Consider the following 23,036-nt stretch of genomic DNA (forward strand, 5'->3'; position numbering starts at 1 on the left):
CCATGACTTTGTACGGAAATTGAGTGCACGATCGTGGTGTTGTAAAGTAGCACTGGTAGGGTGAAATGACTATTGAGATCAAATGGCTTGTAACTAAGATGTGTTTTGTGATACTGTGAAGAGAGCAAGATGCTGTAGTCTGTGCCTCAGACAAAAAACGTACAAAGTTCATTCAGTACAACAAAATAGTTATATTCTTGTTTATTTCACTCTCACCATGAGAAGACACATGTGTGCTATCAAACAAAAACTGGGTGCACAGAGAAAGAATACACTTCATTCTCATGTCCTCTTTTCCTTGTACTGTCGTTACAGACTCGGTAATGTATAAAAGGTGTGCGTATGTCAATGTAATTGTAAGACATACTCTGAATAGAGATTAAATAATAAAGTAAATGTACAGCGGCCTTCAACATAGGCACAAAGGGTGTTTGTTGTAAAGATACTGCATCAAATTTTGTCAAAAGCTTGGTGATTCTCAAAGCGAAACAATTCGTAAAATTCAGCAGGTGTTTGGAGAAGATGCGATGGCTGTAACACAAATTAAGGAGTGGTTCAACTGATTCAAAAATGGCCACACATCAACGGAGAGTGACCAGCATTCTGGCAAGCCCCAAGCTGCTCAAAGTGCAGCTGTTGTTGAGAGGGTGCAAAATTTGGTGATGGCAGATCATCGTTTGACTGTGCGGGAGATTGCCCCAGAGGTTGGAGTGAGTAAAGGTTCTGCACATGCAATTTTGTGTGATGATTTGAACATGCACCGAGTGCCTATGAAATTCGCGCCCAAGTTGTTGGCGCTGGAACAAAAAGACCTCTGTTTTGAAGTTGCACAGGACCTTTTGGATACCACCAACATTTATCCTGGGTTTGTGAACACTGTGATAACTGGAGATGAGTCATGGGTGTATGGGTACAACCCAGAAACAAAAAGACAGTCATTGCAATGGAAGCATCCCAAGTCTCCAAGGCCGAAGAAAGTGCAGCAAAGCAAAATCAAGGTGATGCTGATATCTTCTTTGATGTCTATGGAATTGTGCATCACGAATATGCAGCGGAAGGACAAACAGTGACAAAGGGGTTACCATCAAGATGTACTCTAGCGACAGTTTGGTGCAAAAGCCCAGACATGTGTACGGTGAAAAACTGGCAACTGCATCATGACAATGCCCCTGCGCATTTGTCCCACTTGATCCAAAATTTCTTGGCTGAACATGGAATTACAGCTATTTGCCAACCTCCCTACTCTCCAGACATGGCTCCTTGTGACTTCTGGCTGTTTCCAAAATTGAAGACGCCACTGAAAGGACCCCGTTTTGAGAGTAGAGAAGAGATAATGCGGGACGCGATGAGAGAGCTGAACACCATTCCGAAAGAAGACTTCCAGAGATGTTTCCAGCAGTGGAAGGATTGGTGGGCTATGTGTGTGCAAGCACAAAGGGACTACTTTGAAGCCCGTCATGTATTCGAAATATTTTTTCTGGCCAAAGGTCGGATACTTTTAGACAGCCCTCGTACACCGCCTTGCCCTGTTCTGGAATGATACATACATGTCAATAATTCCCTAATGACACCACCATGAACTGTCTGTAGAGGAACACCATCTAGTCAGCTGATATCACCTGGACTGCAATAAATTAACCACATTCTCCAGTAGAGCTTCGACTACCTATAATTGTACTGTGAAATGAGGAACACATCTTCCACCTCTCTCAAAGTGCTATTCTACTGCCTACATTATACATGAAAAATCCAGCTACTCACTCACACCATACCTACTTCCCCATGCTTTGCCTCTCCTATGCGCTCACACAGCACATCCTCTTCCAATCTAGTCACAGGTATATCCTGTCTCATCAAAGGTAGAGCCACCAGTGAAAGCATTCATATTGTACCAACTCACTAACTTCTGCATTGTCTTTTTATGGCTGACTAGTCATACCAACTCTGTTATACCTGTTGCATAGTCTTTTATGATGTGATCACCAACCAGCTTTCCACCAAACGAGTGGCCACGTCAAACTGTAACCAGCACCAGAGTTCATCACCAAGTGGCAGAATATGCTGCTGAGCACACTTCAGTGTCTTCTTCACAGCTTATGCCATCTGGAACCCTTCCTCCCTCAACCTTTTCCTGCCAATACCAGTTTCTGTGAATTCCATAGATAGAAACTATTCTTACAATACATCCTGTGATCCCACAACACACTTTGGCTCAAATCTCTACTACCTGTGTCCAATACCCACCTGTACCCCTGTCCCTGTAACTATACTCTTTTCTCTGACATCCCTCTCTTCCCTGTCAATCACTGTTGATTTGAAAATGTTTTGTAGCTAGTTGTTATTGTGCAAAAAGTGTGGCAATAGACTACAATAAAAGTAATTGTAATAATTCAGTTGTTGCAGGTCTCTCCATGTCATAATTGTCAAGCTTTCAGAAATCATGCAGTGTGATAATTATTATGAATTATACTAAATCTAGAATTCTTAGACAGGAATTTGATGAAGCTTTTTACTCGGTTTCAACAAAATATGTACTAACAGCTCATGGGAAACAAGTCATTGATTAAACCTGTTTTAGTATATTGAATCATATATACAGGGTTATTACAAATGATTGAAGCGATTTCACAGCTCTACAATAACTTTATTATTTGAGATATTTTCACAATGCTTTTGCACACACATACAAAAACTCAAAAAGTTTTTTTAGGCTTTCACAAATGTCCGATATGTGCCCCCTTTAGTGATTCGGCAGACATCAAGCCGATAATCAAGCTCCTCCCACACTCGGCGCAGCATGTCCCCATCAATGAGTTCGAAAGCATCGTTGATGCGAGCTCGCAGTTCTGGCACGTTTCTTGGTAGAGGAGGTTTAAACACTGAATCTTTCACATAACCCCACAGAAAGAAATCGCATGGGGTTAAGTCGGGAGAGCATGGAGGCCATGACATGAATTGCTGATCGTGATCTCCACCACGACCTATCCATCGGTTTTCCAATCTCCTGTTTAAGAAATGCCGAACATCATGATGGAAGTGCTATGGAGCACCATCCTGTTGAAAGATGAAGTCGGCGCTGTCGGTCTCCAGTTGTGGCATGAGCCAATTTTCCAGTATGTCCAGATACACGTGTCCTGTAACGTTTTATTCGCAGAAGAAAAAGGGGCCGTAAACTTTAAACTGTGATATTGCACAAAACACGTTAACTTTTGGTGAATTGCGAATTTGCTGCACGAATGCGTGAGGATTCTCTACCACCCAGATTCGCACATTGTGTCTGTTCACTTCACCATTAAGAAAAAATGTTGCTTCATCACTGAAAACAAGTTTCGCACTGAATGCATCCTCTTCCATGAGCTGTTGCAACCGCGCCGAAAATTCAAAGCATTTGACTTTGTCATCGGGTGTCAGGGCTTGTAGCAATTGTAAACGGTAAGGCTTCTGCTTTAGCCTTTTCCGTAAGATTTTCCAAACCGTCGGCTGTGGTACGTTTAGCTCCCTGCTTGCTTTATTCGTCGGTTTCCGCGGGCTACGCGTGAAACTTGCCCGCACGCGTTCAACCGTTTCTTCGCTTACTGCAGGCCGACCCGTTGATTTCCCCTTACAGAGGCATCCAGAAGCTTTAAACTGCGCATACCATCGCCGAATGGAGTTAGCAGTTGGTGGATCTTTGTTGAACTTCGTCCTGAAGTGTCGTTGCACTGTTATGACTGGCTGATGTGAGTGCATTTCAAGCACGACATACGCTTTCTCGGCTCCTGTCGCGATTTTGTCTCACTGCGCTCTCGAGCGCTCTGGTGGCAGAAACCTGAAGTGCGGCTTCATCTGAACAAAACTTTATGAGTTTTTCTACATATCTGTAGTGTGTCGTGACCATATGTCAATGAATGGAGCTACAGTGAATTTATGAAATCACTTCAATCATTTGTAATAGCCCTGTACACAGTGTTAAAGGTTAAAAAAACACTGCAAAACATTTAACCTTTCGGACAATAAACTGGAATCCCACTGACCAGAACAGTAGCCATACTTGTGTGAATTTTGCATGTGTAAATGTATGCAGGTTTTCTACTTTGGAGGAAGGACTTATTGGCTGTAAGTTCAAATATTTAGCAGTTTTTTCCTTTGTGACTCAATGCATCCTCTGTGTGATGAATAACATTCTATCCTTTTCATATTGTTTTCATTCTATCTTGGATTTCCATTGTTTGATTATGTAAGAGCTTCTATCAAATTTCATCAAGATAATGAGAAATTCAAAGTTGAATGAGGAGTTAAGTTAGAATATTCTGCATCACAAAATTTATCCTCCATAATCCTAGAGGATGTCTTCACATCCTTAAATTGAAAAACTAAAAAAGTGTTGTGGTTTAATAGAACATATATGAGCCACCTCCATATTGGTGTTGACATTGTTCTGCTTGCTTCTAGCACGTGTGTAAACTTCAACAACTAATTCGGGAAGTTATAGAGCTAGCTTGAAAATCAGTAATAACACTAAATTAATGTTGTTAGACACATCATAAAGAAAATATTTCAATTAAAATTATGTCATAGACTCAGTATGTTAGTTTCTGTGATGAGTCTCTAATGGAAATTTGTAATTAATGTGTATTAACCAGTATCAACCTGCATTCATGAAGCAATGGCTTTTAATGTGAAAACTGTTCCAAAACTAAGGCTCATTTAGTGAGCATTAGAGAAATTAATGTTGTGAACTGCTGGGAGAGAAACAGGGATACATACATTATTATGACTGAAGAAAGTGAAGTGGAAATGGACAGGGTGTATATAGCCAGATGATGGATGGTAGATGGGTGAAGGAAATTCAGTCATGTATTTCAAGGGATATGAAAAGCCCAGTAAGACCATCTAATTTAAGGTGGACAGATGACATTACAAAAATATGCTGGAGGAACGAGGATGTATATAGTTAAAAAGCGTAATGACTGTTGGAGAAACCGGAGAAGACATTCAACCAATAGTGGATGTCAAATACCTAATATTGGTGGCTATGAGTATAGTGTGAAGTAGACTGAGGTAACGTGCACTCTCTGTGACTATATGTATGTGTTTATACCTAGTTTCATAAACAGCTGCCACATCTGTTTCTATTCCAATTCTTAAATTTCATGCATGTTGATGAATGTGGAATTAATTTTAATAAAATGCAAGAGAGGTGGCGATATTTTGTTGTTATGATAGGATGTTATGTAGCGGTAGCACTTTACTGGAAATATTATATCTGTATTAATAATCAGTCAACTTGCATAAGTGTTCCTTTAACACCTATCACACTTTCCTAAATGGAGCAGATCAATTCGTTCAGCCAACAAGACAACATCGATTGTTTCAACATATGTTTATAGATGTGAACAGTGCAGAACTTACAAGGTCAGATTTGAAGACTGAGCATCGATAATGGCTAAGTGCCATAAACCTGACCTGAGTCAGTTAATTTTTTTTTTTTTTTTTTTTTTTTTTGTGAAAGAAAAACCAGAATCAAATTTTTAATTTATTGTCTGAAATAAGATTTATATTGCTATTGATTTTTTTAAATATCTTTTCCCCTTATGAATAAAAAATAGTATTTAACGTAGAAAAACACAGAACATGCTATGTGCCTGTTCTGTGAACACTGCTTCACTTTTTTTTGTCTGACTCAACAGATTCGATTCTGTTTTGGTTATTGCAAAAACGTGCCTATAAGTGTTCCAGTAGACCTGTACAATATCACCCTTTACATGTGGCAACAAATAACAAAGTGTAGCTTCCCATCTGTTGTTCTTTACATCGTCATACTGCCCATGATGCCTTACAGGAGAGAAAAGTGCATAACAGTATTCCTACAACCAGTACATTATCACCCTTTCCATCTGGCAACAAACAAGAAACTTTACCTTCCCAACTGCCATCCTTTAAGTCGTCATACTATGACACTTCATTTTTATGGGAGGAATAACAATGAGATCCACCAGAAAGGAGTTTTTATTCACAATGAGGGTGTAGATCTTGTGGAAAAGGTCTCTTGTTTGTTTAAGTGGGACACAAACACACTGCAACTTAACAAGAAGAAAAGGAGGACATAGATTCTCTCATCATGCAGATTAAAAAGGAATTCATAACTCTTTCATTGGCAAAAATTCCTTTAATCAAGTTTTAGGTAATAGCATTGAATGTTAGAAATAGACATTTGTACACAACTCTTCTTCAGGCTCCGTTTTTTAGTCCCATGAACTCTTTTAATCGTTTGCATAAGGTTTACCTTCACTTCTATGATGTTTCTTTTCACCCTGGAATTATTCTCCATTTTTCCTCTTGTTGTTCATACCACTGTTTAATTTCATTGTCGTTACAGTAGTCTGTTAAAAAATGCAACTGAAAACAACAAATTTAAGCACAATGAACACACTTTAATCAGAAGAAAAAGGGTATAACTCAGCATTGTTGTTGTCATAAACACCACTCACAATGAACTGTAAAAAACTGGTGGCACTTGAGCTCATCAGCAAGCCAGCACATCTCTCTCATGCCATCTCTCAAGCCAATACGCTATCACTATCAATGGATGTGACTTTTAGCCCACTTTTTAGATTGTTGGTGATGACACTTTTTTGTCTAACGCAACTTTTTTTTTTTTAATTTTGGCATTTAACATGTTATTGATGTCCAGTCTTCACTTAATAGATTATTGGTCAAATGAGGGGAGGGAAAAATGTGTGTAATTTATGACTGTACACGCATAAAAAATACAGGTTATATATTGCAACACTATGGATGTTTAGAATGTTGCAAAATTATAAAAACTTTTGCCAGAAATGTATATTTTAATATGTGAGATTGTTTTTCTCTCTTTTAAGACATCTGTCAGAGATGTTCTTAAAAACAATGTACTTTGTTCTGTGCTCATTTACTGACATACATAGGAAATATACTGAACAGAAAGCAGTTATTGGGAAAAAAGTGCATAAAATTATGCTGTATTGGAAAGAGTTGCCTTGCAAGCAGAATATGATTGCAGGTTCATTTACAGCCAAGACAACTATAGCTCCTAATATTAGTTATAAAGGAAAGACATTTATTAATCGTCTATCTATTGTATTTCCATAAAGTAAATTTCTGATGGGCAGAGTTATTCTTTGCATGGTTTCTGTTTTCATGTCATAATGGATGGTTTTTTGTCATCATTGTAGGAGAACTCAAAGATAAAATTTTTCCAGTTAGATTATTGTGTCATATTTTTAATTACAGGTTTCAAGTATGATAACATATTAATGGAAGAATCTGCCCAGATTCTTGAAATTGAAACATTTATTCCATTGTTGCTGCAAAATCCTCAGGATGGATATAGCAGATTGAAACGTTGGATTATGATTGGTGATCATCATCAGCTGCCTCCTGTAATAAAGAACATGGCATTCCAGAAGTATTCAAATATGGAGCAGTCACTTTTTACACGGATTGTTCGTCTTGGAGTGCCAACTGTCGATTTAGATGGCCAGGGACGAGCAAGACCCAGGTATCCCCATGCATTGCTACCCTTTAAAATCTGAATTAGTGAGTAAATGATAGATACTGTATCTTTTATCCAAAGAACAAGACACACAATGCAAAGATTCTTTGAATTAAGTGTTTGCTTCGAAGTATTTGAAGATATCACGTATTTCTAGGTAAAAGGGAAGCAGTAGTGACAGAATATCCTAAATGAGATGATTAGTTCGGCATGTTGAGTTTTATGACCAAATCATTATGTTTTATGAGTGACAACAAAGCTGAGTATTACAAATTTACTGCAAATGCAAACTTCACTTCACACTGTAATTTTTATGATTGGTCAGGCAAAATTTGCAAATTAAGTGCAGTGAAGTCACTTATGATTGTAGATCTTTCTGCTATGACTCATGCATATGAAACCGCTGTGCAAGATGTGAATCTTGTATATTTTCAGTTTTGTGTTGCAATTGTTAGTCTCCATTATGAAACAATTCCAGTATTTTGCAGTTGATTGATTTCCCTCGTTATTCATTACTGTGAAATTATAAATGATAGCCATTGCTGTAATGATGTTACACTATTGATGAATATGATAGAATGCCCACAGAATAATTGTAATAATTGTGGCCGGTAGATGCACAGTCGGTGGGGTATGTGTATAGAGAGTGTGGGGGAGGGTGGGGGGTTGTGGGCAGGTGCTGAGAGCTGGAGGGAAGTGCCATTCTGAACTGAAGCCTATCTCACATTTTTTGAGCCCCTCCACATCCAAACTTGCATGGTGACCATTCAAAAATTTCTGCTGGCGCATCTGCTTTGGTTGGCATCTAAATGGAATTCCACTGAAAATTCAACAAAAGCTGCAATTTATTTTCGCCTGGCTTGTTAATCATTTGTAACTTTCAGAGAGGCATCATGAGTGATGAATTTTGAGTAAAACGTACATTTCTCTTGTTGATACGTTAAAATTTGCTTTTCCTGCCAAAACACATTGGAGTTTACACGGTGTTATCTCACTGACATGTTGTTTAGACTCAGTTGTGAGAAAATTCTGAAACAGTGGTTTATTAAGTCAGGAACTGAGAAAAAAATATCACTGGTATATGAGTAAATGTGTAATGTCTTCATTTATGTTGTTTCACAACCCACAGCATTTCTTGTTTCACCAGCTATCACTAGCTCTTAAAAAGTACACTCTTTGGTCAAAAGAGTCAGTAGTTAGGTGAATAAGATGGTAGATAATGAAGTTCTGCATAATAACCGTATGGCAAAATACTCCCCTCTTTGAGTGCTGTCATTTGCCAAAATATCGTTTCTGTATCTCAAACCATTCATAACTGTGAGGAATGTTTGGATTTTTCATTCTGGCTTTAACGCTGGACTGCGCAATTGCAAATGAGTGTGCTACATCGGATCAATTTTCTCGACATTGGTGACAGACAGAGACCTCTGTCCAAACCTGAACAAAAATTCGATATCGAACAATGACAAATCCGGGATGGAATGTAACAGTGTTATGAAAAGGGTAGTAGCTACTCACCATATAGTGGAGATGCTGAGTCCGAGATAGGTACAACAAAAACACCATCAGAAAGTGAGCTTTCGGCCGACAAGGCCTCCGGCAGAAATAGACCACACACACACACACACACACACACACACACACACACAATTCACAGACACCTGATCACAATCTCTGCTGTGAAGGCCAGACAGCAAGCAGCAGCGCATGATGGGAGAGGCAACCTGGTGGTGGGAGTAAGGAGGAGGATGAGGTGGGGATTGGGGGATAGGAGAGTAGGGGTGGGAGACAGTACAGTACTGCTTGTGGAAGCATACAAGGATATGATGGAGAGAGGGTTGTGCAGCCAGGTGTAGTCATGAAGTTAAACAGAAGGCATGGAAGGAAGAGGGGGGGGGGGGGGGTGCAGAAACGGAGAGAAGTAAAAAGATGGTAGTAGGTGTGGTGTTCTGCCGCCCACTTAATGTACACAATATCCTACATCCATCATACACAACCCCTGCTCCCAACCCTTGCCACATGGCTCATATCCCTATAATAGACATAAATGGAAGACCTGTTCTACATCCTCCCACAACCACCTGCTCCAGTCCAGTCACAAGCATCACTTATCCCATCAAAGGCAGGGCTACCTGTGAAACAGACTGCACCTAGCTGCCCTCTGCTCTCTCCACCTCGTCCTTGTACATCGCAACCCAACCCTCCTATCCCTCCCTGTCCTTATTCCCACCAGCTGGTTGCCTTTCCCATCATGTGCCGCTGCTTGCAGTCTGGCCTTAGCAGCCAGAGACAGGGATCATCTACATCTACATCTACATCTACATTGATACTCCGCAAGCCACCCAACGGTGTGTGGCGGAGGGCACTTTACGTGCCACTGTCATTACCTCCCTTTCCTGTTCCAGTCGCGTATGGTTCGCGGGAAGAACGACTGTCTGAAAGCCTCCGTGCGCGCTCTAATCTCTCTAATTTTACATTCGTGATCTCCTCGGGAAGTATAAGTAGGGGGAAGCAATATATTCGATACCTCATCGAGAAACGCACCCTCTCGAAACCTGGCGAGCAAGCTACACCGCGATGCAGAGCGCCTCTCTTGCAGAGTCTGCCACTTGAGTTTATTAAACATCTCCGTAACGCTATCACGGTTACCAAATAACCCAGTGACGAAACGCGCCGCTCTTCTTTGGATCTTCTCTATCTCCTCCGTCAACCCGACCTGGTACGGATCCCACACTGATGAGCAATACTCAAGTATAGGTCGAACGAGTGTTTTGTAAGCCACCTCCTTTGTTGATGGACTACATTTTCTAAGCACTCTCCCAATGAATCTCAACCTGGTACCCGCCTTACCAACAATTACTTTTATATGATCATTCCACTTCAAATCGTTCCGTATGCATACTCCCAGATATTTTACAGAAGTAACTGCTACCAGTGTTTGTTCCGCTATCATATAATCATACAATAAAGGATCCTTCTTTCTATGTATTCGCAATACATTACATTTGTCTATGTTAAGGGTCAGTTGCCACTCCCTGCACCAAGTGCCTATCCGCTGCAGATCTTCCTGTATTTCGCTACAATTTTCTAATGCAGCAACTTCTCTGTATACTACAGCATCATCGGCGAAAAGCTGCATGGAACTTCCGACACTATCTACTAAGTCATTTATATATATTGTGAAAAGCAATGGTCCCATAACACTCCCCTGTGGCACGCCAGAGGTTACTTTAACGTCTGTAGACGTCTCTCCATTGATAACAACATGCTGTGTTCTGTTTGCTAAAAACTCTTCAATCCAGCCACACAGCTGGTCTGATATTCCGTAGGCTCTTACTTTGTTTATCAGGCGACAGTGCGGAACTGTATCGAATGCCTTCCGGAAGTCAAGAAAAATAGCATCTACCTGGGAGCCTGTATCTAATATTTTCTGGGTCTCATGAACAAATAAGGCGAGTTGGGTCACACACGATCGCTGTTTCCGGAATCCATGTTGATTCCTACATAGTAGATTCTGGGTTTCCCACATGTGCGTGGGAGTTGCATTTGCTTGTTTGTTTGTGTGTGTGTGTGTGTGTGTGTGTGTGTGTGTGTTTGTTTGGTTGGTGTCTATTTCTGACAAAGGCCTTGTTGGCCAAAACTCACTTTCTGACAGTTTTTTTTTTTTTTTTTTTTTTTTTTTTTTTTTTTTTTGTGCCTATTTGCGACCTTTTTCATGTTATTGAAAAATTCACTTCAGTAGCTAAATTTCATATGCAGCAGCATATTATATAATATGCATCAAATGCAAAATCATAAGGACTCCTATTTCTATTTTTCATTGCAAACTTTTTCAAATTTTGGACGGTGTTTTACTTAAATGCAAATACCACAGGTAGTGTGACCATTAATGAAATGATTGGCATGTCATCATGAAGCTGATGTATAAGGCTACAAGTAACACAAAAATAAACTTTTTTAACCAAATAGTTTCTGTAAAATTATTTGGGGAAGATTGCAGGACATGTACTTTCGATTGTTATCACCGACAGGCCTAAAGCTGGCAAACAATGGCAACCTTCCCTTCTGAACAAACAAATGATCTCTCCCACTACTTTGGACAAAATTTTGTCACTGTGCATAGACCACAGTATCCTCCACAGACTCTACAGTTTGCCTTCATATAGTTGTGACTGAGAAAATTATTAATTATATCCCAGCGGTTCTTCAGCCTTAGTTTTTCCTGTGAAAATCTGCACATCTGTCCACTCAACAAGGACATCCTCGAATCTTTTACCTCCCATGCCAATGCAGCATTCATTACAATAACACTTGTGTCTTGCTTACAGTTCCGTGTGTTTTTACATAGGATGGCATTGACAGAACTCAACTTCTCTCTCTCTCTCTCTCTCTCTCTCTCTCTCTCTCTCTCTCTTTCTCAAATTGTCATAAAATGAAGACTGACACACACACACACACACACACACACACACACACACACACACACACAAAATTTCAGAAGAAAAAGTCAAATTGTCAGACAATGAAGGCTTTCATGACTGGATGTTTCAGCTGCTGAGAATTCTTCCAGGTTGTATGGTCATGGTCCATGGAACTCTTTAATCCCTGACGTTTTGTCCAAGGATATGTTGGACACCTTCAGAGGTGCTTGTGCTGAGTCTTGCCTCCGAAGATGTCCAATGTAGCCTTGGACGAAATGTCAGGGATTGAAGAGTTCCATGGGCCATGGCCATACAACCCGGAAGAATTCTCAGCCACAGAAATCAAATTGTGTTTGTATGTTGGGCCAAAATTGATTGTACTTGCCATATCACATACCTTTTCCTGAATGCCAGCTGTCTCTAGAAAAATGCTATTCTGATTTAACATCAAAATGGTAGCTGCAGAGTTTACAATTGGGGGTTACAAGGACCTCAAAAAAAATTTTTTTTTAATTTTTTTTTTTTTTTTTTTTTTTTTTTTTTTTTTTGGGGGGGGGGGAGGGGGTGTTAGGATATCAAACAGGCTGACTTGGAGAACGAGAGGCACCACAGGACATTTTAATTTCCACTAGTAAGAGACATTCTTTGATGAATTTTGCACAGCATACAAACCATACTTACAGGTGCATGAAACTCTAGAATTTATTTAATTTATGAAAAAATGAATGAGCTGCTACATTTTAAACTTCATGTTTAGAAAAAACTCAAAGTTTATAGTTAATTATCTCAATGTTTTCCACAGTTTTTAATAGATTTCGAAAATTCTAGAGTTTCATATACCTGTAAGTATGGTCTGTATGCTGTGCAAAATTCATCACAGAATCTCTCTTGCCTATGATGAAAAGTGTACCAATAGCAACAAATGCAGCCAGTAGTAATTGTAAAAAGATGAAATTTCACATATAAAAAATAATTCTGGTATGTTTTTGGACTTCCACTGCTATGAGTGTGAATGCTGAATCCTTCCTGTTCATCCTGACAAAGTTTTATGAATTTATTTCTAAAAGTATAGACAGTGGAAATTAAAATGTCTTGTGGTGCCTCTCCTTCTTAAAGTTGGCCTGTTTGACGTCCTACACCTTCTTAATGAAGAGAAAGCATGTTTTCCTAATGGATGTCAGTGGACTCATACAGAAGAGGAGGAGATTGTGAGAAGAGATGTTTTTGTTTTATTGCATCCACTTAAAAACATTCAAACTGTGAATGAAAGTGTGAAGTAATCACTTGTGGAATGTTACAGTTCACCATCATTTTGGAGAAACTGACAGGATAATTGTACCTGAAGCTCCCATACTTCAAAAAAACATTCAGTTACAAATACCGAAAATATACTGGATGCACCTTTATTGTAGTGATGTTCCAATGTCAGAACTCAGCAGTTGCCGCGATTAACTTGTTGACACACATCACTTCATAGGCACTATACAACTTCATTGCAACAGCGTTGCTAAATGACGGAACATTGTTTACACGCCTGACTACTACAATCGATGGGTGTAACAGTCGCTACAAAATGGACTGGCTAAAAAACTTCTGAATGTGAAATGAGACATTCCCAATCCTGTACACTTAATTAGACCTGTTTTGCCATCAGCCATTGGTTGTGTGTGCTTACTAATTTAACCAGTTTAACGGTATTTCTGTGTCTCTCTCCATCTAATGTAGATAAAATATGCTGCTTTTAAATGAAATAAAGGAAATCAATGACTTTCTGTTCTTTCTTGTACTCCTTCCTTTCCTTTGGTTCACACAATATCCCTTTGTCACATAACTGACATTTGGAAAAGCAGGAAACAAACTGACAATATAATCATGCTTAAAATGCTGTAGAGGGTTTCAATTACAATTAATAAAATATTCTGGGCTATTGTGCTGTGTTCGAAGGAATGTCACTTGAAAACCCGACATTTTAAAAACCATGGGAATTTTTCACTGAAATTTGTGTGTTTGTGTTGTCCCAAAATGCCTCAAAAATGCGATTTTTCAAGGGTCGTACCTCAGGTTCCATTGATCACAGAGCTAAGGGGTCAAGTGTTTTGGATAGTCCTTGTTCTAGCGACTGTTTATATACCTAATGGAAGAGCGGCATACTGTAGCTATCAAACACTACAAGGTCAAAATGTAAACATTACACACTTTCTCCAGTCCAGGCAAATTGAACAAACTGGTTGATTCATTTACATTAGGTGTGGCCTAGGGTGGGCCTTAGGCAGCTTATGAAAGCACCATTTTTTCATGGTGGTTCCTTAGAACCCCCTCCCCGAAAAACCATGATTTTTGGTTACCAGAACATCGATTGTGGGGATGGCCACTTCTTTAATTCCTATTCATTAAAAATCATCAAAATCTTTCCATGTGTTATTAAGATGATGATCTTGGGCAACCTTGAAACCTTTATAGTATTATTACCTGTCACCGAGATCCAGAGATTCAAATTTACCATACTTATGTATGTAAAATATGCACAAAATTTACAATCTGAGGAGTAAATGTAGTCTTAACTGATGTAGTAAAGTCATGGCAAGGATTCTGGGGTCATCACGAAGGTTCTGAGTTCACCAAACAATGTTTTTACTCATCGTTAGAATTTTATGATGTACTGTCTCCGTATTATGGGCACTTCGTGCCTATATAGGTTGTGTCAACTTGAAATAATTCGATGGTACCACATGGTGGCCTAAGTGCCTTACAAAAATTATTTTGTCATACGAAATTCTTTGTACTTGCCAATCAAACAACAAATTTTTTTGTATATTGTAGGTGTAGCCTAAAAATTCCGTGAATTTTTATGTAAAGCGGTGTAAAGTAAGCTTGTGTTGGATGGGGAACAATTTTGTATTAATCTTATATTACGCATACTTATTTGTTGTTTATATGTGTTGAAGTGTGTAAATAAACTGTCAAAACTTTACTGCCCTTCAGAACCTGTTTTGTATAAGCAGCTGACCCTTGTGTAACAAGGAAAAGAAGCAGACCAGCTGAAAAGTACTTCTGTCAGAGCACAAAAAGAAGAATATGCTCCTCTTAAAAATACTCTGATAGAAAAGTGGGGAACCATCTGCCTCAGTCCTTATTCAGCCTTCCTCATCAAAGATTTTTGTGTGCAACCGTATTCGCCCTTTCTGTACTGAAAGAGATTAGCAGAGAGACAGTGACAGTGGAAGAGAGAAGAGACAATGCCAGTTGGAGAAAAATAAAGAGGAAACAGTGATGGTGGGAGAGAGAACGTGACAGTGAAAGATTAGAGAGATGGATGAAGACAATACCAGAGAGAGCCAAAGAGAAAGGTGGTGATGATGGCCATGGTGGTCAGTGAGAGACAGTCACAGTAAAAGAGAAAAAGCGATGGATGGAGATAGTAGCAGTGGGAGCAAAAGAGAGTGGAGACAGTGGAGGCAAAAAAGGGAGATGAATGGAGACCTTACACAGGCTTTGGGGTAGGGGGGATCTGTATGCCCCACAGCAGTGAAGTTTAATGGGAAAAAACTTGCCCACTTTCGCTCATCCCCTATACCCACGTGTTAAAGTTTCCTGATTTAGAGGTCAAAACACCAAGCAAACCATCCCCAAGGACATGTGTAGAAAAGAGAAATTGTAGTTGAAGAAAAATACAGCAGACTGCAAGTGGGAAAGAAAGAGATAGTGGCAATGGGAGAGAGAAAGAATGGGACAGACAGTGGCAGTGGGATGGGGCGGCAGTAAATTGACAGAGAAGGGGACAGTGGTAAGGAAGAGCAAGAGAAAGTGATGAAGACAGTGTCAGTGGGAGAGACAGGCAGGAGAAAGAGCCAGTCGTAGAAAAAGGATATGGTGGGGGAGGGGCAGAGAGAGAGGGAGGGGGGGGGGGGTGTGTGTGGGGAGGGAGATGCTGAATGGTGAAGTCTTTAGTACAGAGTGTGACAGGGTAAAAGGATTTAGTACATTCTGTGTTAAAAGAGCTTGAATATGTTCACATGGCAAAATTTTTGGCGAGGGCAGCAGAATGAGGATTGAGGCAGCTGGTTCCCCACTTTTCTGTACGAGTGTTTTAAAGAGAGCGTATTCACCTTCTTTGTGCTCCTACAGGAGCACTTTTAAGCTGGCATACATAACGGTAGAATTCAATCAATTGCAAAATGTCAGAATTAGTAATCTTTAAATAGTTAGTTTCATAACTGTGAGGACAGGTCATCATACTGCCGCTAAGCTTAAGCATTGAAATTACTTTCATGGGGGTTTTGTAAATCTTCAGTTATTCTACTTTTGTTTTTCTAGACTCACTGATTTTCATTGAAATAAACCTTACTGTGTTAATGTTCATTTTCTTTGGCAGTATTTGTAACCTATATAACTGGCGGTATAAGAAGCTTGGCAATCTTGCACATGTGGAGACATGGCCAGAATACAGAGTGGCAAACCCTGGATTTTGGTTCGACTTCCAGCTTATTAATGTGGAAGACTTCAATGGCGTTGGTGAGACTGAACCGAGCCCATACTTTTACCAGGTATTAAAGTCATTAGTTTTCAGATGTGTAATCTTTTACACATTTTCTTTTCTTGTGTAATAAGTGATACTAGCTTTAAAGATAGTAGAAATTTCTGTGATTCTGTTAAGACACATTATTTATTTTTCACAGAATCTTGCTGAAGCTGAGTACTGTGTAGCTGTCTTTATGTATATGAGACTTCTTGGTTATCCTGCACATAAGATTTCTATTCTGACAACCTACAATGGGCAGAAACATCTAATCAGAGATGTGGTCAATATACGATGTGCGACAAATCCACTTATCGGGCGGCCGCACAAGGTATAAATTCTAAAATTTTAACGTTTATTATTATTATTATCATATCAGACCATGTGAAAGTGTTATCTGTAAAATGAGTTGCTGGTTTGAAAGCATCTATTCTGTCATTTGTTATTACTCATAAAAATGCTGCAAAAGACAAGAGAACAATATAATTCAGCATTTTGTTTTTGTAAAATCGTTCATGAAAGTAGGGAATGTAAAAGCCCTTGCTACACCATAGAACCCCACTTAGTCATTGCTCTGAAGTGAAAATTTGGCACAGAAGATGTAATTGAAGTTGCTGAACATGAAAGCTTAGGATGATATGGAATCCAAATTAGATTTTGTATTATGTATAAGTGCAGCAGAACTTTATCTTTTATTAGGTGTTATTTGTCATAGGTTGCTGCAGTGAAAGGACACTGCAAATAGTAAGAGAAGAGTGTAATTCTAAACCGTTTTTGATTAAGATGACCAATATATGGAACTGCATACATTTATCAATGAAATGACTTGTTGTAGAATTATAGTATATGCGTGATGAATTGCCAACACCTCTGCACAGAATACCAGAGTTTCGAAACCAGTAATTATGTGGAATTTTGCCCAGAGAGAAAGTTTGTGGATAGTGGCAGATCATTTTTTGTAAGCTAAAGCATGCCAGATAGGATCTCTAATATTCATGCCTGTCACAGACAGCTGGTTTCAGTGTAGCAGACATGTTCAGGTCATGGGTAATAGATCCTTTATATTGAATGTTACCCAGAATCTGATTTTGATTTCACAGATGTGCAAAGTAATGCTTGTTTGCCTTTATTTTGGTTATTGTTTTGTTTTTATTAATTTATTTTTAGTTTCATAAGCCTTATTCTTTCTGTGCTCCCCTTGGTATTAGGCTCACACATGTTGACATATATGCAAGTAGTGCAGAACTTCTCTAAGAAGTTTACTATAGTAGTGTGTACACTCAGAAATGGATTGGTCTGTGAGGAACTACTCAGCAGAAAACTGAAGAGAAACTCATGACACAATTGTCTGTAGCATCTTCTGTGTATTTTGTCTGTTTGTGTTTTGGGGTATGAGTTCAACCTTTAGTGATAATTTTCATGTTACCATGTATTTGGGGATAGCTAAATTGATACAGCGGTGTTCATGATGTGTGATACTGGTAGTAACAAAACATGCCTAATGTTATTTAATTATGTAATTGGATAGACAAAAAATCTACTCCCCAAGTGGTGGCAGAACACACACATAAAAGACTGTTGTGATTGGCAGGCTTTTGGAGGGTGAAGGAAAAGTACTGTAGATGTCTACGAAAAGAGATAGATTTTAGGAAAGTCACCCAGAACTGCGGGTCCGGGGAGACTTACCATACTGGATGAGAAGGTACACCATTGCTGTCACTTGTCTGTGTATCAGTTTTCAAGATAGCATAAAAAAACAGAAATGATCTTCTCTTGCAGCACCTAGATAATGTTGCCAGTAGCAATGAGAGAACAGCCAAAGTGTATGGCAAGGAAAAATTATGACAAGAGAGACAGAAGCAATCTGGAAATGTTGGAAAATATTCTTTGTTTCTCTCTTCACAGAACATGTTGCTCATTCACCTTGGTTTGTGACCATAATGGCACTGTGTAGTGACATTGCAGTTTCATTTACATATACATTTCTGTCTTATATATGAATGTAACTTTTCTGGAGGTAAGTGGATAGTTTTTGTACTCGGCAGAAATAGAATCGTTGTCAATTGCAGAAACACAAACTAACAATATCAACAACAAAATATGCCTGGTAGGATTATACATTAGTCGTGTATTGTCAGATGTAAGCACAGTCTGCAGGTATTGCTTGGCTAGGTATGGACCTTCAGAATAGTGTAGTGATGCACAACAGAGGTGTTGTAAGACAAAAATAATTTATTACTATTGTGGTATTTCAGCAGAAACTGTAAAATATAAGTTATACTCATCATTCAATCACTAGAAAGAGCATTTATTACTACACAAAATGGATATTCACACATTTTAATGCATTTATAATTTCAGGTGACTACAGTGGATAAATATCAGGGACAGCAAAATGATTACATCTTGTTATCCTTGGTGCGTACACGAGCTGTGGGACATCTACGTGATGTGCGACGTCTTGTTGTTGCAATGTCACGAGCGAGACTTGGCTTGTATGTCTTTGCAAGAGCATCACTGTTCAAGAATTGTTTTGAGCTGACTCCAGCATTTAGTCAGGTAACTGTTGTCTTGTCACTGTTTTACATGGGTCAGCTGTCCAGTACCAAGTGTGCATACTGCTTAATATCAGTTGCTAGTTCACTTTGGATCACCAGTTCAAACGTAACCACCAGCACTTATTTGTTTTTTTATTTGTCATTTCTGAATGGTTCCTGAAATTTTTTAAGTTAGTATATTTTGGAATATATGATGCTTGCATAAATAACATCCCTCTCCATCCAGGAGTTCATATTTATCATTTCTGGATGCTTCCTGAAATTTCTTAAGTTTGCATATTCTGGAAAATTTGATTTTTGTGTAAATAACAGCCCTCTTCATCCAGGACTTCAGTACTGTTCCATCCTGGCTGTATGTTGCTGTTGGTGATGAATGTACTTTCAAGTGTAAATGTCGTACTTCATTGACAACGCTGTTTCTGAATTTGGACTTGATTCTGGTTAATATGTCACTATGTGAACAACTCAAAAGACGTAAATATCATGAAATTACATGCAATCACCAAATCCTGCAACTGAATGGACAAATGTATGTTTTCAGGCCTGGTAATTTCCTTCCTATTGAATGAAGTGTAGGAAAGTTCTAAATTGAAGGGCTTGGTAAAAGAAAGTGCTAAGCCACATATAAGTATTTTAAGTTACTGCATGTTATGTAGTGAACTAAATTCAATGGCAATAACATAAATACAATAAGACCAAACAGTTTATATAGTAGACAGAATTATCTAGCAAAACATATGGAACTAGTTATTTCCAGCATGCGGTGTATTTGAAAATACAGTAGATAACGTGAGCCGGCTAATCCTTACTAAACTGAGGGTTAGCACTTTCTTCTGCTGACCGCTCCAGTTATGAACGAACAACTTGATTCATAATATTCAATCAGTTTCATTTCCTGCTTACATGAATCTGAGTCAGATTAGCACTTTGGAGACCAAGCCTGAAAGTAGCTCTGGCCACAACTTTTGTGTTAAAAACATCGCAACCAAGTGTAGGTTGGGCTGCAATTTTCTTGCTGTGGAAGCAACCTGTTGCTCAAAAACCAGACTCATTTCATATGAGAACAAGGTACTAGCATCTCACAACCTGTCCCTTGACTGGTGTTCCCTTCTATTGCCAATTTATGGAATTATTTAGAAAGAAACTAGCGAATGTAATAGCAGTTGTCGTGAATGTGTGAGCAAGTATTATTGCATTGACGTAATTTCATGTGTGTTCTTGTTCGATTTCGTAGTTCACTGTAATTCTGCTACAAATATGCCATGTTTGTTGCATGAGTAAGAAGTTATGGAAGCTGAAGAGAAAGAAAATGCTCACTAACTCACCTGGCACTTTTTTCTCCAGAGGATAATTATGCTTTCTGTGGTTATTTAAAATTTGTAGCATATCAAAGGTCTAAAGTAAATATGAAGAATAACCCTTGAAGCTTTGTCTTTTTTTAGTATTACTTTTGAAGATACATCAATCACGTATGTGCCAGTAACGCTTTAAATAACATCACAAATGGCCGATTTCCTTGGCCCAGTATTCTTTTAAGTGACTGGTCTCCAAAGTATTAAAGGCTGTGTGCAATTTATAGAACTATTTTCTAGTTGCTATAACAATTTCCTATCTCAATAGCCACTAGATTTACAAAACTGATGCTAATTCCCAGTCCCTAATTTACTTAAAACATGTTTTGAGGTGCAAGGCCAAAGGCTGTGAGAATTAACGTAGTATAGAAATAGCCTGTAATTTATGTAAGTCTGCAGGCTTTCGTGACCATTGTGACTGAAGGTAAAATCTTCTGGCATACTTGAAAAAAGAGACAGCATTGGTCGTATATTTTTTACTATTGCAAAATCGATTTTCTGTCACTGAGTGACCATCTTCAGTGCTATATTGTATAACTTAAATTGGGATGCACTGTTGTCACTAAGCTTACGGCAATCACATAGACTCTATGTGATTGCCGTAAGCTTAGTGACAACAGTGCATCCCAATTTAAGTTATACAATATAGCACTGAAGATGGTCACTCAGTGACAGAAAATCGATTTTGCAATAGTAAAAAATATACGACCAATGCTGTCTCTTTTTTCAAGTATACCTGTTATCTGGTCGTAGTGCACAAGACAACATGGAGTCGCCAAAATCTTCTGGGTTGTTAGGCCGAGTCATATTTCCTCTAAAATAATCAACATTTTGACCCCTCTGCTGGGATCTTCTTCAGGATCTTCTGGTGTTCTATACTGCTAGAACACTGTCAGAGACCAGTGTCATGTTCTCTTATTAATGGGAGTTTTCCTGCATTTGTGCTGGAGAAGTAGGGGTATTGGTTAAAATTCTTGTGTCTACCATTGATGGGCCATCGTCATAGGCTAATATTCACATACTGTTGCAGAAGACAGGGCGTTGTTGGCTAAACTCTGTGCATATTATTGGTGGCTCATCGTCATCGGATAGAAAGGCACTATTCCACACTTATTCTGGAGAAGGGTTATTGGTTGAAATTCCTCCTACTGCTATTGGTCGGTAGTCATCATTGGCTAGATGCGAAGTAGGCAGAGCAAGAGAGGAGAATGCTACCATTGTTTTGGATGCTGTGAAGGTGGAACAACTACGAGCTTATCCTGTGTATCGCAAGTTAAAAAGTGATCTGACAAACAGAATCATTCTGAAAGTGAAAAAACGTGATATCAGACTCCAGATTGGACAGCTCTATTACAATGAATCTAACAGCTCGATTATGTGTCTCATCCAGAATGTGCGGATTACCCAAGATACATAAAGAATTGATTCCTTTGAGGCCTATCATCAGTGGGACTAACTCGCCAACTCAGTTGTTTTGAGCACGTCATGTATGTGGTAAACAGAGACACCTAGTTGGTATTATATACACAGCGAAGATATCTGCATGTGACATTCTTGTTAGTTTCTAAGTAACATTGTTATTTACTAATATCCCAATGTCAGATACAATGGAGACCATAAGGAAGAAAGTTGCTCCAGATGTTTGTGACTTAATTGAATTATGTCTTTGTTCGAGCTATTTTAAATACAATGGTGAATTCTATGAACAAGCTGACAGCCTTGCTATGGGCTCAGCCATATCGTCAGTTGAGCTGACATTTTTATGGAACATTTTGGGCAACATGCATTAAGTAGTGCTCCTTTGAAGCCTTCTTGTTGGCTCCGTTATGTGGACAATACACGTGTTATATGGCCACACAGCGAAGAACTTATTACATTCCATAAATTTTTGAATGAAATTTACCTTGGAGGTTGAGTGAGGCAGTCTCCCATTCCTAGATGTGGTGGTATACAGAAGATATGGTAAAACTCTAGGTTGCAGAGTGTATAGAAATCCATCTAACACAAATAGGTATTTAAATACCACTTCGCACCACCACCCAACCCAGAAGCAAGCAGTGCTCAACACTCTGTCTTCATGTGCCTTCCATGTCAGCAATGACGACAACTTGGAATCAGAGTTCAATTTTTTTAAGGAGGACATTGAAGGCAAATGGCTATAATAGTTGTTCAATTGACAGGGCTTATTAATCACACTAATAAGAATGATGAGGAACCACCTTCTCACTCCATTACATTACCGTTCATTTCTGGGGTCAATGAGCGCATAAGCAGAATTCTAAAGAAAAACAGTATCCAGACATCTTTCTGTAGCCAAAACAAAATAAAAGATTTTTTCCACCAAAAACGGATGCTCCTGATTGCCTCCACAATGTATGAGTCTATCAAGTGACATGTGGCTGTGGCAAAGCACATATAGGCAAAATGGGAAGAACTGTTAAAGAATGCATTAAGAAACATGAACAGCACACATGGCTAAAACAAAATTTAAAATCGACAGCAGCGGAACATAATGAGAACTGTGGCTCTGACATTGATTGTAATAACGTACATGTGCTGGCTTAGGAAATAAACACTTGTAGAAGAAAGGTCCGAGAAATGGTTGAAATTTCCAAGAATTCATGTAATTTCAATAGAGAGGATGGCTACAGGCTTCCGGCATCATGGCTCTCTGCC

General features: G+C 39.0%; 1 protein-coding gene across 1 annotated transcript in view; it reads left to right on the plus strand.

The window, feature by feature from the left end:
- Positions 1-23,036, plus strand: part of LOC124608554 (RNA helicase aquarius) — a 339,510-nt gene that overhangs the window by 296,944 nt on the left and 19,530 nt on the right. Inside the window, exons 22-25 of the mRNA XM_047139996.1 lie at positions 7,252-7,519; positions 16,307-16,478; positions 16,611-16,781; positions 18,812-19,009. Of these exons, the coding sequence (XP_046995952.1) occupies positions 7,252-7,519; positions 16,307-16,478; positions 16,611-16,781; positions 18,812-19,009 (809 nt within the window). The remainder of the gene's footprint in view (positions 1-7,251; positions 7,520-16,306; positions 16,479-16,610; positions 16,782-18,811; positions 19,010-23,036) is intronic.

Source organism: Schistocerca americana, chromosome 1 (genome assembly GCF_021461395.2).
Source record: "Schistocerca americana isolate TAMUIC-IGC-003095 chromosome 1, iqSchAmer2.1, whole genome shotgun sequence".
Taxonomy (NCBI): Eukaryota; Metazoa; Arthropoda; class Insecta; order Orthoptera; family Acrididae; genus Schistocerca; species Schistocerca americana.